Source organism: Pongo abelii, chromosome 17 (assembly GCF_028885655.2).
Source record: "Pongo abelii isolate AG06213 chromosome 17, NHGRI_mPonAbe1-v2.0_pri, whole genome shotgun sequence".
Classification (NCBI taxonomy): Eukaryota; Metazoa; Chordata; class Mammalia; order Primates; family Hominidae; genus Pongo; species Pongo abelii.
Window position 1 is genome coordinate 73,233,801 of NC_072002.2, and position 15,679 is coordinate 73,249,479.

Consider the following 15,679-nt stretch of genomic DNA (forward strand, 5'->3'; position numbering starts at 1 on the left):
ATAGGAATGGGTTAGTCCAAGGGAGATATAGTAAACAAACTTAAAAAAAAAAAACAGTTATCCCCAAAAAGGCTGATTATTTACTTCACCCCAAAAAGGAATCATTTAACTTTTTCAAATTTATTTTTATTTATTTATTTATTTTAAAGATGAGGTCTCACTATGTTGCCCAGGCTGGTTTCAAATTCTTGGGCTTAAGCAGTCCTCCTACCTCGGCCCCTCAAAGTGCTGGGATTACAGGCGTGAGCCACCATGCCGGCCTTTTTCACATTTCTAAATGCCCTTTATTACTATTTAAAATGCCAACAGGAACACAGAGATAAAAAAGCAGAGTCTTCAAAGCCTAGTCCAGGTCTCACTTGGCTTGTTTTAGATGTTTGCCTACAGCAGTCCAAGTGGCATTACCAGTAAAGCCACCTGGATTCCCATAATAATGCAGATATGTAAGATACACAGATTGTTTTAGAACCCCATCTTTGCCTTTGTTTTTTGTTTTGTTTTTGTTTTGTTTCATTTCATTTTATAAAATGATGTCTTCTAGGGAACGTGTCTACAATCTGAAATCCCATCTCATAACCTGGCTTCCCCTTGTGATGACAAATCTTAAATACTGTATATTTATAATTGGCTTAGGGGGAACTGGAAATCCTTGAACACAGAAACATGAGCTCGGTGCCATCAGAGAGTTTGCTTTTTATATCACTTATTTTGGCCTATTGGCAGAAGAAGAAAGAGACGGACGTTGTGATCACTCAGTCTCTTAGATTAGAGAGGCCAGCTAGTATTGTGGCCATAAAAAAAACTACTCAGTTTTCAGAGTCAACTGTCTAGGTCTTACACTGCAATATAAATAAGATTAAGTTCTGCTGCCCGCATGACAGCAGCATGTGCCATGGGTCACATGGGGGTATAATGACCTTCTGCCTCTGTTCATAGGCTGTGCTACTCATGGACGCCGAAAAGCGTATCCGGTTACTGCAGTTTGTCACAGGGACATCGCGAGTACCTATGAATGGATTTGCCGAACTTTATGGTGAGCAGGATACCATGAGATTCAGTTGTCCTCCTGGGAATTTCCAGCCAGGCATGAACTCTGGCCCAAGAACCCTGCCGCCAGGCCTCTGCAGAAGGCTAAGTTTCAGGACAGTGTGCCATGCATAGGTTCCATGAAAGTTCAATGAAAGTACTGCTATCTATACTTTATATAGATAACATGGTGCATCTACCTCAAGGGATTTGGGGGCAGTTTGTGAAGAGATCCATAAGGCTGCTTTTTTTTTTTCCTAGTTTAGTTTTTTAGTAAATCGTTAAAAACCAGGTTTTGCAGGGTCATTTATGTGGTCATAAACTGAGGTATAAAGTCACCTCCAGTAGGCAGAATTTTTCAGTGTTTACCATAAATTTAAAAATCACTCTGTACTTTGCATATTGAAGGTCACATTTCATTTGCCCTCCCACCCGCAAAACTAGTTTGAAGTTTAAATTTCCAGGGTCCAGCTGAGAGGCCGTAGCTGCCTACCTTTCCACGTAACTGTTGTGTTTGTTAATCTTGGTGCAGTTCCATTCTGGAGACTATGCAGAGTGAGGTTGTGCAGACCTCTGGCTTCCCTCAACATTAAATATCAATGTTGCAGCAGAAGAGAGTGTCTTGGGCCTCACCCCTGGGGGCAAACCCTGCCCTGACAGTAGCTGGACTGCAGACCACACCATAGCTTCATTCTTCTGCCCTAAGCCATCTTAGCATTTCTTTTTCTTTTCTTGTCTAGGTTCCAATGGTCCTCAGCTGTTTACAATAGAGCAGTGGGGCAGTCCTGAGAAACTGCCCAGAGCTCACACATGGTGAGTGACAAAAACACATGCATGTCAACAGCAATATTTGAACTGCTTAGCTGGGTATGGTGCTGGGCTCGAGGCTATTGAATGCTCTGTTTCCTGTCTGTAAGTAGCTTAGAGAATTAAAGGACAGTGCTGTGGATGAAAATAGAAATTGTACAATAGTGCTAATAAGATGTAATACACTCAGTGTGTTTGGCATATAAAGGGCTCAGGCCTCCCTGCCGTGGGGAATGTCTCCTCTGAGCCCAGTCCTTCCCTCATTATTCTAGGTAATGGAGCTTTCACTGTTCACCATACATAGATAAAGCAGCTCTCAACCTCTAAAAACACATTGGGTTTTTACTCCAATCTTAAATTGGTTGAGAAGTTAGGACAAAATACCCTGTAGAAACATCCTTTTTCAAAGGCCTTCTATGCCCATAAATAACCCGTAATTCCCTGGAATTGAGCAGTAACGTGACTGTGGTCGGAGGAGAGTAAGAGGGCTGACACGTGGCCGGGGATGCCCAGGCTTGGAGCGTGGCTGCCCTCAGAAGGCCCTCTCAGGAGGCACAGTGAGGCAGAAGGGTCCCAGTTGTTTTTTGAAGAGTTGCATGAAACCCAGCACAAATGCAGACTGGATGGGATCGATTTCTTGAAGCCGGGTTCAGGGAGCTCTCGCTAACTCAAACTCCCAAGTCCCTCGTGTTGGTTTTTCTGCAAAGTCCTTTATTTCTTGTTCCTGAGGAAGCAGCAGAAGTGGGCCTTCTGGAAAACGGTGAGCAGCGTAGCCGTGTGTTTCTCATGCAGCAGGGGCTGCAAAGCCTGCTCTGGCCATACTGAGCTAACATAAGCAACTGAACACTCCCTGCAGGAAACGCCCTCCCTTAATCTGGAAGTGCTGGCCAGGAGACAATTCTCATGAAAATACGTTGGCGAAAAATTGGCTGTGAAAGGTTTTTCACTTCTGTCAGATTGCCTTGCCTCACCAGAAAGGTGTTTTTTTTTCCATTCATCCATTCACGTGACTCTCCAGATGGAATGAACATGGTCATTGCCTGTCAGAGCCTTGAAAGCAAGCTGACTCCAGCCTAAGATTGATGAATATTCAGAGCAGTCATTGTCCATGGTTCTCTGGCTTTCTTCTAAGGAAAGAATGTTTGAGTAGTTCAGAGCTTTTCTCCAAATGGTGTCCAAGTCATATGTGGTTTTCTGGGTTCTACTGGCCTCCATATGAAGGCACCAGCATTGAGCCAAGCCCCAGGACTGTGGGTGGTGATGCGAAACTCAAGCTCATAATACTAACCAGGATGAAGATTAGGAAAAGTGAAATTATTGGGCACAGCCATCATCTGTGGTCAGGTACTGCTTAATCTTTATGGCAGCTGTATGAGATATGTTATTCCCTTGGGCTGTCAGAAGGCTGGCCCAGGGCTCACCTGAGTCACAGATTCCCAGATCACAGGATTTGAACTCAGATCTACTAGAATTAGAGCCTGCACCCTTAACTACTACACCAGATACACTGCCTCTGTTGATATACCCACTTTCTTTTTAGACTTTTCCAAGGAAACCAAATTAGTGAACCAATTTCATGTTGATTCAGCCCATGTTTCTCCGTGACTTCAAGGACACATATCTTACTATTGAACTGTCTTTTTTATTTCGGAGCCCACATGATTCTGCCACAAGTAGAACTTCCCAGATAAGACCTCTGAACTCAGTGGTTCTCAACCTCAGCTGCATGTTGGAACCATCTAGAGAGCTTTAAAGAAATCACTGATGCCTGGGATTTGGACTTCATTGGTCTGGTGTGTGACCCAGGCAGTGGGATTTTCAAAGCTCCCCAGATGATTTTTATAGGCTGGCAGGGTGGAGAATTCACAGCTCTTCCCTGGGAAGGGCAAAGGTCCACCTACAGGAAGGGAACAGCCCAGCTGGCTCTTACCAGAACTTATTTTCCTCTTTGTGTGTCATGGAAATAAAGCAACTGTGTAGTTTTCCTAATGATGTTCTCCCCAGACTAACGTGACCCGGATGGAGAGGACTGGCAGTTACAAGCAACACTGGCTAGCATGAGTGGGGCTGTTCTGCTGTTTCTTCTAAATGGCTTTCCTCCCTACCTAACCCTGACTGTATTTTGACGTAGGAAACAGAAACTTCACTGGCTGTTTCATGGCAACTGTTCTGCCGTAAAATTTTGCCATACATAGGTTTAATTCCTTCCATGTTTTATGATACACAATTAAAGTTCAAAATAAAAATCTGATTTCCTAGGAGAGCAGAAGCTGAAGGATCTGGTTCTCTGTGATGAGGGTACCTTTCATTAAGCTTTCCAATGGTGATTATTGAGTGTCTGACATTCAAAGGACTTCATTTCATTGTTCCATAAAAGGTCACTACTCAGACATTTAAAATTACTCTTCATTAAGAATCACAGGCCCACCTGCCCTTTTAAGTAGACTCTAAAGCAAACAAAAATCATCTCGTTAAGCCCATGCATCTTCCACATGAGGACGCTGAAGCCCTGTGAGGACAATGAGCTCCTTAAGGTCACCCAGCTCATTAGTGCAGACCAAAGCCAGGTCCGTGTGTCCTGACCTCTGAAATGATAGGAACTCACACTCACCAAGCACTCTGTTCATTCCGGGGATGGTGCTCAGCACTTGATGTGATTGACTCATACCATCATCACAGCGGTCCTAAGAGGTGGGTGATGTTATGACCCACTTTTTTACAGATAACACTGAGATGCAAAGCGGTGAAGCGTTAAGCCGCATGATTCAGAACCTCAGATCTTGACATCCCGTCTTTGCCTCTCTCTTCATCATGCCAGTGTTTCTCAAACCTGAATAATCTGTGGACCTTTTTTAAAGGGAAAAAATGGTCACAGATCCTCAAGAATGGGCCTGAGACCCCCATAGGGATTGCAGGCCCAGGACTGTGAAACCCCAGCTGAAAAGCCTGAAGCCACTTTCCGTGAAAGGCTCTTTTAAATGCCATCTGTAGATGTGAAGTCCTGTCTTTATCAATATGATAATAGAAAGTTAAAAGCCTGTATTAGTACTTACTCTTTTAGGATTTCTGGGTTTCTGAGAACCCCAGTTTGAGAAGCACAGTGTTATTCTCTGTCTTTTAGTGTTTGGTGGCTGTTAGAGAATCCAAGGGGAACTCAGTGGGACTTATTCAATATTTAGGGGTTGTTAAACGGCCCTCTACAGTATTTGTTTCTTTTCTGTTGCTGTGACAATGGTTAGCTTTTAGTATATGTGCAGGTGCTGCCAAAGTGAGCACGTGAATGGTTAGCTTTTAAAACCTAAGAAGCTACTTTGCTCATTCTTGGAATCACACATCAATACCTGGAGGGGGCAGTTTTAAACACAGACAGTGTGAGCACTCGCGGCAGAGGCAGCACAAGTGCACTTCAAGAGCTGGGCTTTGGAGCACCCCAGGGCTGTACCTGACCCTGTGTGACCTTGGGCAAGTTACCTAACCTTGCTGTGTCTCAAGCTCCTCCTCTGTGAAATAGGGATGAAGCATTACCTGCCTTACAAGGTGATTGCCAGGGTTCATAACATTGCGACAAGGCTGATGGGGCATGGTGAGCACTCCGTGAACATGAGCTCTTATGTCATAATGAGCTGTGGCAAGTGTGCATGCCATTTTCATGACAGATACACATCAGCAACCACCCCCCAACACATACACACATACACACACACACACAGGTGCAGGTTCTGTGGCTGAAGGCTCTGGTCTTGAGCCCCATGTAGACATTCAGTAAATGTTGAAAGGTGTTAACACTGATACCATCTCTTGAGTAATTGAGCCGTTGCTGTATGCCAGGCCCACTGATCTGATCCACTTGGCACTCATATGTGCAGTTTCCCCATGTCACAGAAGCCCAGAGGCCATCCATTTGTCTGAAAACCCTCACTATTGCCAGGGTGATTTGCAGCCCCCACCCCCACCTGAAGCCTCCAGATATGTAGGGACTTTTTCTAAATGCAACTTTGCATAGCAAATGTCAATTTTGCCTGACTTTGATCAGAGGAGGTAGCTTAGCACTGGTGTTCCCGAGCCCCGGACAGCCTGGGTTCTGTTTGTGGGTCTGCCGTTTGACAAAGACTGTGACCTCAGGAACCTTGCCCTATGTCTCTGCTCCAGGAGCTCCTGTGCAGAATGGAGATAACATGACCTGCTTCATAGGGGTGTGATGAAAATGAAGTGAGTTAATGGAAAAGCACTTGGCTTGAGGCCTAGTGTGGAATAAGTAATAGTATTAGAGATAGACACAGTCTTAATTTGTGGGTAACTCCAAAAGCATCAACTCTGTGTTCCAAGGGTTTGGAAATCTTGCCAGTTACTTTGCTTTTCATGTTTCCCTTCCCACCAGGATTCCTCCAAGATCTGCATCTGACTATAGCAAAGGTTTCATGGACCATTTGAAAATGTTCTTTCTCTGTAAATTACAAGAGCTTATTTAGTGTAGATGTTTCATAGCTAGAGGTTTTTGGGGGTTTTTTCTCCAGGTAATCAAAATTGTTGGTTAAGGCTTTTTTATTCTCTTACTGAAACCCCATGCCCATTAACCAGATCGAGGAAGTGCTGTTGTGGCTTTTCACCTACACTTTTTATTCCTTTTGCAGCTTTAATCGCCTTGACTTACCTCCATATGAAACCTTTGAAGATTTACGAGAGAAACTTCTCATGGCCGTGGAAAATGCTCAAGGATTTGAAGGGGTGGATTAAGCACCGTCTGCCTCGGGGGTGGTTGTTCTTCAGGCAAGTTCTGCTTGCACTTTTGCATTTGCCTAACAGACTTTTGCAGAGATGATGGCAGAGAGCAGCTGCAGGCATGGTCCCTGGAGCCGAGCCTTCACCACGCACTCGTCCAAGTTCGGATGCGGGAACCTGGTCCCAGCTTGAGTTCCTGCATTTCCCACCACAAATTATCAACTGGTTGATGTGTACACTAATTACATTTCAGGAGGACTTATGCTATTTATGTTGTGCCTCTGCAGGCAAAGCCCTTAATAAATATTTTACATCCTTTCTAATGACAATGAATGGAATTAATCACTCTACAGGTATAGTATTACAACTCATGTTTACTTTTTAAAATGATTTAGACCGATTTTCAGATTTTATTTCATTATGATTAAAGATGTCTCATGTACTTGGAAAAGTGAGCATTTTTTTTTTTTTTTTGTATTTCACTTTCATACCAGGCTTAATGTCAATGACATTTTTATTTTTGAAGTACTCTGACACCTCCACCCTCTACTTTATTAGAATTGGAAGGCAAATTTTTGTCCAAAAACCTTCTACAGACAAGTACTTTGAGAGAATTTCCAATATAATATTAGACATAATGATAATTTTTTCCATACTCAGAATGAAAAACTGGATATTACCTTTTTGTTTTGGGGTTTTTTTGTACAAATTTAGCTAATAGCTACAGGCTGAGAGAATTGTAACATAGCATGACAAATTTTGTGTTGACTTGAAAGGAATCACACCATTATTCCTTAGAAGTAATTACATGTGCTCTAACACATTTGAGACAGGGTTGGACTCCCATTTCTCATCAGAGAAATTAGTTAACCCTTCCTGGCACTGTACAGTCATCTTTTATTCTATTTCCTCTTTGCTGTTTGTAGTAGAGACATTTTGAATGAAACTTGGCACTGCTTGATTCAAAACTGTGGAAACCAGATCTGTTTAGTCTCCTGTTTGTATGCGTTTGCTAATGGTAGCTAAATAACCAGTTTTTGTTGTAAATGCACCAATTCTGAAGGCACTTTATGTACTACATGGAGGTCATATCTGGTTTTGTTTTTATTTTTTTATCATGAACATTAAATGTGATGATGATTTCTTTTCCCTGCACACATCTTTCCGGTGCAATATCTATCAATTGTGAATCTGGCTGCTGGTGTATAAAAACCTGGATGTAAAGCTGAGCCTACACAGACCTGTCCTCACCAACTGTTTTGTGATTTCTCCTCAACTACAAAGATTTATTTAATGTACACTTAATCTAACTGAGTTTTGTTACCAGTGACCTGTTGCATGCTTCGATACCGTGTACTGCCTGAGTTGTGTCTGTTGTGTGCTAGATTAAAAGTGAGACAGAGACTTGACTTGATCCTCTGAGCTCAACCTGTTGAGCTGGTAGTGGCAGAGGACTGAGGGTACCTGCACAGTTTGATTCTTTTCCACGTGTAAGTCTCCATTGCAGAATTGTCGTGCTTTGAGAAAACACCTGAGGCAGTGTGGGAGTTGAACAACCCCGCTGTCCTTTTTAACCTGTGTTGTCCTAGACCCTGTCGGGGCAGTTAGGGGACACTAGAGATTTGATCTCATGTCAGTCATCAATAGGACAAAAAAGTTGTGGTTTGGGGAGGTCTGTTTGTTACATAAAAAGGACCTTTCGGTGTAAGAAATTGCCGTTTTTACCCTGCCCTGGCTGGCGTGTGAGAAGCCATGGAAGGTTGTGGTTGTAAATGAGTTGTCTAAAGGGGTGCAGAGGCCTGAGGGTTCTAAAAGAAGGTAGATTTCTACAGAGCTGAGTGTTGGTTCCTTTTTCTTATTGGTTGAAAAATACCTGGTAGTGATCAGAAAACTTAGATGCTATGTAACTAAAAAAAAAAAAAAATCCTGCTTATGAGTTTTGACTATTGGTGAGACGTTTCCCCTACAGTTAACATGACAAATGTCTCAGTGGCAAAAATCTCCTTTTTGTAAGCCCCCATAGTCTAGACGCAGTTTTCTTTTTAAGAATCATGCCAGAGCCTGAGTCGAGCAGTACGCTTTCTTGGTTTTTGAGAGTAATTGTGTAATTGTAGAGGGAGAAATCCAATTCTAACCTAAGAACTGGGATTCTTCTGTCATCTTGTAAACTGTATATTGAAAAAAACAGAATGGTCACTAAATGCATATTAAGTCAAGTATTAGAAAGTATAAAAGAAAAATCATTCTGACAATTTCTAAGCCAGAAGCAAACAAGAATTACTGAAATCTATTCCATGAATACTTGGAAGGCAGTAATTGTGAGTGACACCTCAGTTCATCAACTCCTTAATAATATCAGCTTAATTTTAATGACAACTAAATATTGCTGAAGTCAGGATTTAGTATTTTTTTAAAAAGCAAAACAAGGTTCGGTAGTCCTCAGCAATTCTCCAAGTTTCTCTCTTTGCCTAAAATGGTCATAGATCTTGATTTCTCTGAATCGTAATGACCACGCCCAGTCATCTTCACAGCATAATTGCAGGTGGCAGTAAAGACAGTGTGCTGGGTAAGGAGCAGTTACTGGGTCATTCCATGGGCCCCGACCTGCCCAGCGAGTAGCCCTGCGGGAGAGAGGGCAGTGTTGCCTATCCCAGAGGTCCCAGCAGCCACACTGCTCTGCAGGCCAGACTCTCTTTATAGCCAGAGAAATCACCTTAATGCAGTCTCTTTAGTTGTCTGCTGAAGCTGTAGTTATTATGGGCCACTTACATGAGGCTGAGAAGTACGTGCTGGAGCTCACACACTGCCTGTTGCGGGTCTCTTAACATCAGTTATCACGGCTGCCTGTGGGTCCCGGGTATTTCCATTCCTGCCCCTTGTTGGCCCAAGGAAGGATGTGGAAAGAGCGCCTGGCGGGATGAAGGTCCAACAGCCTGTGCCTCTCCACTGCTGGCCCCGGAGCCGGCAGCAGTGAGGCATTCATTGTCTGTGTTGCGGTATATTCCCAGCTTTGGTGCTCTTTTCCTTTTTTGCCTGAAATGTTTGTGCTTCTCTGTAGCCAGTCCTCTAACAAATCACAAGAACAAAGGTAAGACACTTGGTTTTTGTTTCCAGGACCCTTTAGAAGGTGACATCAGATATTCCCTAAATTCAGACAAGGAGGGATACAGAGCGACTTGGCATGTATTATTTCTCCCATGTAAGGGCAAAGGGACAGATTATTATTAATATTTCTGAGACAGAGTCTCACTCTGTAGCTCAGGCTGGAGTGCAGCGGCTCAATCTCAGCTCACCACAACCTCTGCCTCCTGGCTTCAAGCGATTCTTCTGCCTCAGCCTCCTCGAATAGCTGGGATTACAGGCACCCACCACCATGCCTGGCTAATTTTGTATTTTCACCATGCTGGCCAGGCTGGTCTTGAACTCCTGACCTCAGGTGATCCTCCCGCCTCAGCCTTCCAAAGTGCTGGGGTTACAGTCATGAGCCACCGCACCCGGCCTCACAGTGACAGATTCTGAGAAACAGCGTGCAAAACATTTGAACCATTTTCTACATCTCCCATTGTTGCATAGACAGTGTGCACCGCTGCTATCTTGCCAGATCCACACTGGTCCTCTCGAAAGCCAGGTTCATACACAGCAACTTTTTAATTATTCTAACAGTTACCCATTAACAGTCGACTCCTGTATTTCTAAGAGTCTTGTACTGACCTCTGAAATTTAAAAATGTATAAAGAGAGCCTGGGTTGATCAGTTCTGCAGCCCCTACCCACTGTGCTAGTTCTCCTCTTTCTTCTCTCTCCTCCTTACCCTGCCCCTGCACCCCTGTACTTAAGGTGGGAGGTGCTGTCTGGTATCATTTTCTGCCTTGCCTGTAGGGGGTGCCGCTGTGCAGGGTAACTGCCTGCCTGGTCCCTTCCTGACCTTCCCCGGCCCCGAAGATCACACACTACCTCTGTCATTCAGGCATTGGGGTACATCCTGATAAGTCATGTCAGAACTGCCAATTTCAGGACTGAGATGTGTTTTTAAAAAATCCTTATAAACTCCACTTTGTACTTTAGATTTTAAAACTGGGGAAAAAATGTGATATTCTTTGGACCACTTTTTTAATTTATATAAGCCTTAATGAACAGTGTCTATACATTTGCATACGCACACCCCCACCCCAGAGTGTTCTCAGTATGTCAGAGAAAGTGCCGTAGCATTAGGACGGGAGCTTGGAGAACGTTTTCTAGAAAAGGGTTAGCTTCCTGTTGGCATGAAATTGTCCAAGCAAACCTCTCATTAAACATCTGTTGTTTGTTAAAAATGTTCCACTCAAAGCAACGCATGTTTCAAAGGCATGTCTTTCTGTTCGTTGGTTTTCTGTGTGTAAGGAGTAGCATTGCTGTTGGCGCCTAACCTCGCGTGCACTGCATTCTCAACCCCGTACCAGTGCATCGGAACCCTTCCTCATGACCATAACTCTGTGTCTACAGATATCTGTGTTCCTATGTAAGCCAGTTTTCCCCTTTTACTCAGACTAATTTCACCTAGATTGTCACGGTTTCCTTCATGTTAGCTTTGCGTGACTTTGTTCTTCCTTTACTACTCTGTATGTAATATATATACATATATACGTACATATGCTGTCCAAATATATTTGTATATATTTGTATAGCATTTTTACACCTTTATTGAGTAATCTGGTTTCGAAAGGGGGTAAGAGTTTAGTCCCTTCTACAGTTTTCTCCAAGCTGTGTCCTGCGAATTTCGACCCTTGGAGCCTGAGAAAACCTTAAGAAGATGATGTTAATTTGCTGTCATTTCTTAATTCAGGATCTATCATCAAATGAAACATGAAAAAAAACAGTGACTTTTAAGGTGAAAAGAGTTTCAAGCATTCCAAATAAATTCTCAATGTTTCATAACTTTTTATTATAAACCCACCTCCTAATAGGAAGCCAAGTACTATTTGATACAGTGGTAAAAACCAAACTACCTTGAATTTTTTTTAAGGCAACTTATGAATAATGCTCATTTTCACAATCAGTATAGCTTTAAAATATGGTTGAATTTGATACACACAGGAAGTTTTCTTGAAGAACAATCCTTTCGCTTTTCTTTTTTCTTGAGAGATCTAAAGAGAAACTGTAGATTGTTTTCCTGACAGCAAAAGACTAATGTGACAAAATGAAGTCATTGTAAAGAAGCGATGCAACTTGTCAAATATTTAATAAAGAATTATGGAAGCTGGAACATTTTCTACATCAAGTATTATGGGTTGTTTGATTTAAAGCTTCTTTGTGAATGCACCATCTTAATTGTTTCAGAGGGGTTTAAATGCCTGCAGATTGATAGTATGTTCATTTCCTTCATCTCCCTGAAAGCTCCGCACTTTTAAAAACATTAAGGTCTGGCAGGGCACAGTGGCTCATGCCTGTAATCCCAGCACTTTGGGAGGCTGAGGTGGGCGGATCACTGAGGTTAGGCGTTCGAGACCAGCCTGACCAACATGGTGAAACCCCATCTCTACTAAAAATACAATATATATATATATATTAGCCAGACGTGGTGGCGCATGCCTGTAATCCCAGCTACTCAGGAGGCTGAGGCAGGAGAATCGCTTGAACCCGGGAGGCAGAGGCTTCAGTGAGCCGAGAGTGAGCCGAGATTGTGCCATTGCATGCACTCCAGCCTGGGCGACAGAGCGAGACTCTGTTTCAAAAAAAAAAAAAGTCTGCCCAAAACACATGGCTTAAGCCTACTAAAAGGATGCACATTTATTCTTAGCTGTTTTGTTCTTTTATTAAACTTGAGAATTACTGATTTTACATAATATTTGTATAGTCCATGTTAGTCTGTTCCTCAAAAGGCATCCTTGTATACCTAGCCCTCAACTTGTGTGAGAGTTAATGAGACTCAATGAATCCCCAAGTTGGTTCTCAGAAAGGTGCTGTCAAAATCCCGACCGTGTGTCACTGCCCTGTGCAAAGCCAGTGGCATTTTTCCTCATGCCATTTCATTCCGCTCAGATCATCTCAGACTCCTGGAGAATTTTCCCTTTTTCTTTAGTACTGAGCTTCCTCTTGATGTGCTTAACCCATCCCCTCGGGGCAGAGGAGATAGCGGGGAAGCAGGACATCATTTAGTCTTTGGTTTCTTGCGGCTTGTCTTTTTCCATCAACAGTAGATGGCATCTTGCCAGGAAGCTGTCCGCAGCACCTGGAATTCCTGCCTCCTCCTCCAGAGTTATGAGTACACATGAGAGGCACAATTGGACAGAGCCACTGTGAATATTTATATGTTCTTTCTTAAAACCACACATGGTGGAACGAATTACATCAATGACACAGTCGCTAGATTAATAGGCTTTTAACCTGCTCTGAAGTCCAAGACTCATTAGGCGCTTGTGAGATGGTGAAGCCCCTGGTAAAAGTGTTTGCGGTGAGCATGGGTATCCTGTATTCTGACACTAGCTTTCTCGGGGTTGGCTCTCAGAGCCATGTTCAAAGGGGTTCCTGAGGTAAGAACGCAGAAGCCTCTTTCTGGGAGAGAACACTTCTCAAAACAGCTTCCAGAGAGCTCAGGCTGTAGAATCTCTAAGGAATCATTTATAGGACTTGAATTGGGCTGGAAAAAATTTGAGCATGAGTTTACTTAAGACCCAAGACACAAGTCCTACGGTAAGTAGGCCGCAGTGCCCAGCTGTGACCCAGTGGGGGCTCAAGAGTGCAAGAAGGGAGAGTCCCTGTTGGGAACCTTTTAGGGCTGACCTTAGGCCAGACTGGGAAAAAGGTCAGTCTCCCCAGTTAGCCTGTTGCTGTGTTCCTTCCTGCCCAGCCCCCTTCACAGTGCTCCGTGCTGCTCATGTGCCTCCTCCCCTTTCCTCTGCAAAGTTCCCAGCTGGGCTGCAAGTCTCGGGTACCTGGAGTGTTGACAGCGCAGAGCCCTCCCGTCACCTCCAGGCAGAATGGCCCTCACTTCACAGGGGCCTCCTGGGGACAAGGCGTCCTGAGCCCTCAGTGCTTCCGGGTGAAGGTCAGAGACTGTCCCTGTGTCACGTTCTCCCAGGCCCACTCAAAGCACGAAGTCCCACAAGGGGTTGTGGCTCTTCCAGGTCCTCTGCTGTTCTTACTGCCTTGGTGTTTGAACTGACTGCAATAACTTCATCCTTTTCTCGGCCAGGTGCCCCCAGAAACTACCTTTTCAGATATGCCCTTTTACCAGGGCTCCAGGCCCCCTCCCTCGCAGTTCTGCGGCCTTGCTGCACAGTTCCCCATTGGAATCGTGAAGGGAGACCGTGTTTCTTCCACACGTTTTTGCCCACTCCCCACATCAGTTCTTGGAGTAAGCCTTTTTTCCTCTCCAAGGAAAGGGCTTACTTGCAGACAAATTAGTTTGGAAGTATGGTACTAGAGCAAGCACACCCCCAAATTGAGCAGACTGAATAGGGCCCAGAGGATGGGTGAGAGCCACATTCCTGTGATTAAAGGCAGATTTGGGTGGTGTCTAAGCAATACCCTTCCTAGGGAGTTTTAAATACTGTTGCTAGAATCAGGGAGTTGAGTTCTCAATCCTGTTTGGCCTTATCCAGACTGAGTACCAAGGCTAAAGGCAGAAGGTTCTGCGCTGCAGAGTGCCCAGGTGTCAGCGGCTCAAATCACGTGATCACAGAATATGTGGCCCTGCAGGGCCGGCCTTGCTTTGTCTAACGCTGTCCTTTTCCACGTGAGTCCCAGGGTTCTTGCCCTTGATCAATTCAGATATGACCAGTACTGTGGGCCTGGAGGGCCAGGTTTTGTTCTCATTTGTGGCCTTGGACTCTGCTGGGGCAGCGCTGCCTCCCCTGTACAGACCCAGAACAGCTGCCCCTGTGGGTGCTTCTCCCAGCTAGAAACCTGAGGGCTGATGGGCGAAGGTGGTTGGCTTCCGACTGCCCCCGTGGGCCATGGAAGCGGGCGGGACCTCATTCACCCCACCACCTCCACCGAGGGGCTTGTCTGCAGCAGAGGGGCTACTCAACATTGAGCTCAGGAAGGGAGGCCAGGAAGCCGCACAAACGGCCCAGCTTGGGCAGTTGGGGGCAGCGGGGAATGGACAGACCACCCTGGCCTGGAGGTAACCCCAGCAGAGTTCCATCCTTCCGCTTCTCAGTTCAGGCAGAAAACCCAGGTTTTCCGAAGAAATCTGCAAGCACATTAAGCTGGTCTCTCCTTTAAAAAAAGTGCAAGGATGGAGACAGTCCTACCTGTCCTGAGCAGGATGGGCCCTGTGCCAAGGGGCCAGGCAGTAGCAGGCTGGCACTGTAGGTGGGGAAGGGGCCAAGGATCCCCAAGAGAAGTTGACAGCAAGACAATTTAAAGAGCATAAGTAGGCCAGGCGCAGTGGCTCACACCTGTAATGCCAGCACTTTGGGAGGCCAAGGTGGGCGGATCACCTGAGAGGTCAGGAGTTCGAGACCAGCCTGGCCAACATGGTGAAACCCTGTGTCTACTAAAAATACAAAAATTAGCCAGGCGTGGTGGCATGCGCCTGTAATCTCAGCTACTCGGGAGGCTGAGGCAGGAGAATCGCTTAAACCCGGGAGGCCGAGGTTGCAGCGAGCCAAGATTGCATCACTGCACTCCAGCCTGGGTGACAGAGCAAGAGACTGTCTCAAAAAATAAAAAAATAAAGAGCATAATCAACCTCCTGTAACACATCATCCCAGCATGGGAGTATATCTTGGCAAACATCCGCAAGAAATTTTGTCTTTCAGGACAGGGACCAGAGCCCACCATGCCCTCTGGGTTATGCCTTCCTCAAAATTGAGGAGAAGCCCTTGAGCTGGAGCAAGACCCAAAAGCTGGAGCAAAAAAGCAGTAGATGGGAATTAGGGCCCTCACACCCCGGAGCCTGCTATGCTCTCCAGTCCTCAATCTTCGAACAGTGAAGCCCAAGATGTGGAGCTGGGGGAGCTGGCCCTGAAGGCCGAGACAAGCCTGCACTCCACAGGCATGGACCCAGGACTGCCCACACTTGTTAGATGGGCACAAACGGGGCCTTCGCTGCCCGGCACCAATCTCCTCTTGCACTGGGGCCCTGTTTCCATGCAGTGCCAGGGGCTTCAATCATTAGCTCTTTCAGTGTAATTTGCCTCTTT

General features: G+C 45.0%; 1 protein-coding gene across 9 annotated transcripts in view; it reads left to right on the plus strand.

Moving 5' to 3' along the window:
* Nucleotides 1-11,808, plus strand: part of NEDD4L (NEDD4 like E3 ubiquitin protein ligase) — a 363,402-nt gene extending 351,594 nt beyond the window's left edge. For 8 of the 9 annotated variants that reach the window (XM_054537491.2, XM_024235708.3, XM_054537492.2 and 5 more), the window contains 3 exons: nucleotides 937-1,033; nucleotides 1,767-1,839; nucleotides 6,465-11,808. In XM_054537491.2, coding sequence (XP_054393466.1) covers nucleotides 937-1,033; nucleotides 1,767-1,839; nucleotides 6,465-6,567 — 273 coding nt within the window. In that variant the 3' untranslated portion in view covers nucleotides 6,568-11,808. 9 annotated transcript variants of the gene reach the window in all.
* The last annotated feature ends 3,871 nt before the right edge of the window (nucleotides 11,809-15,679 follow it).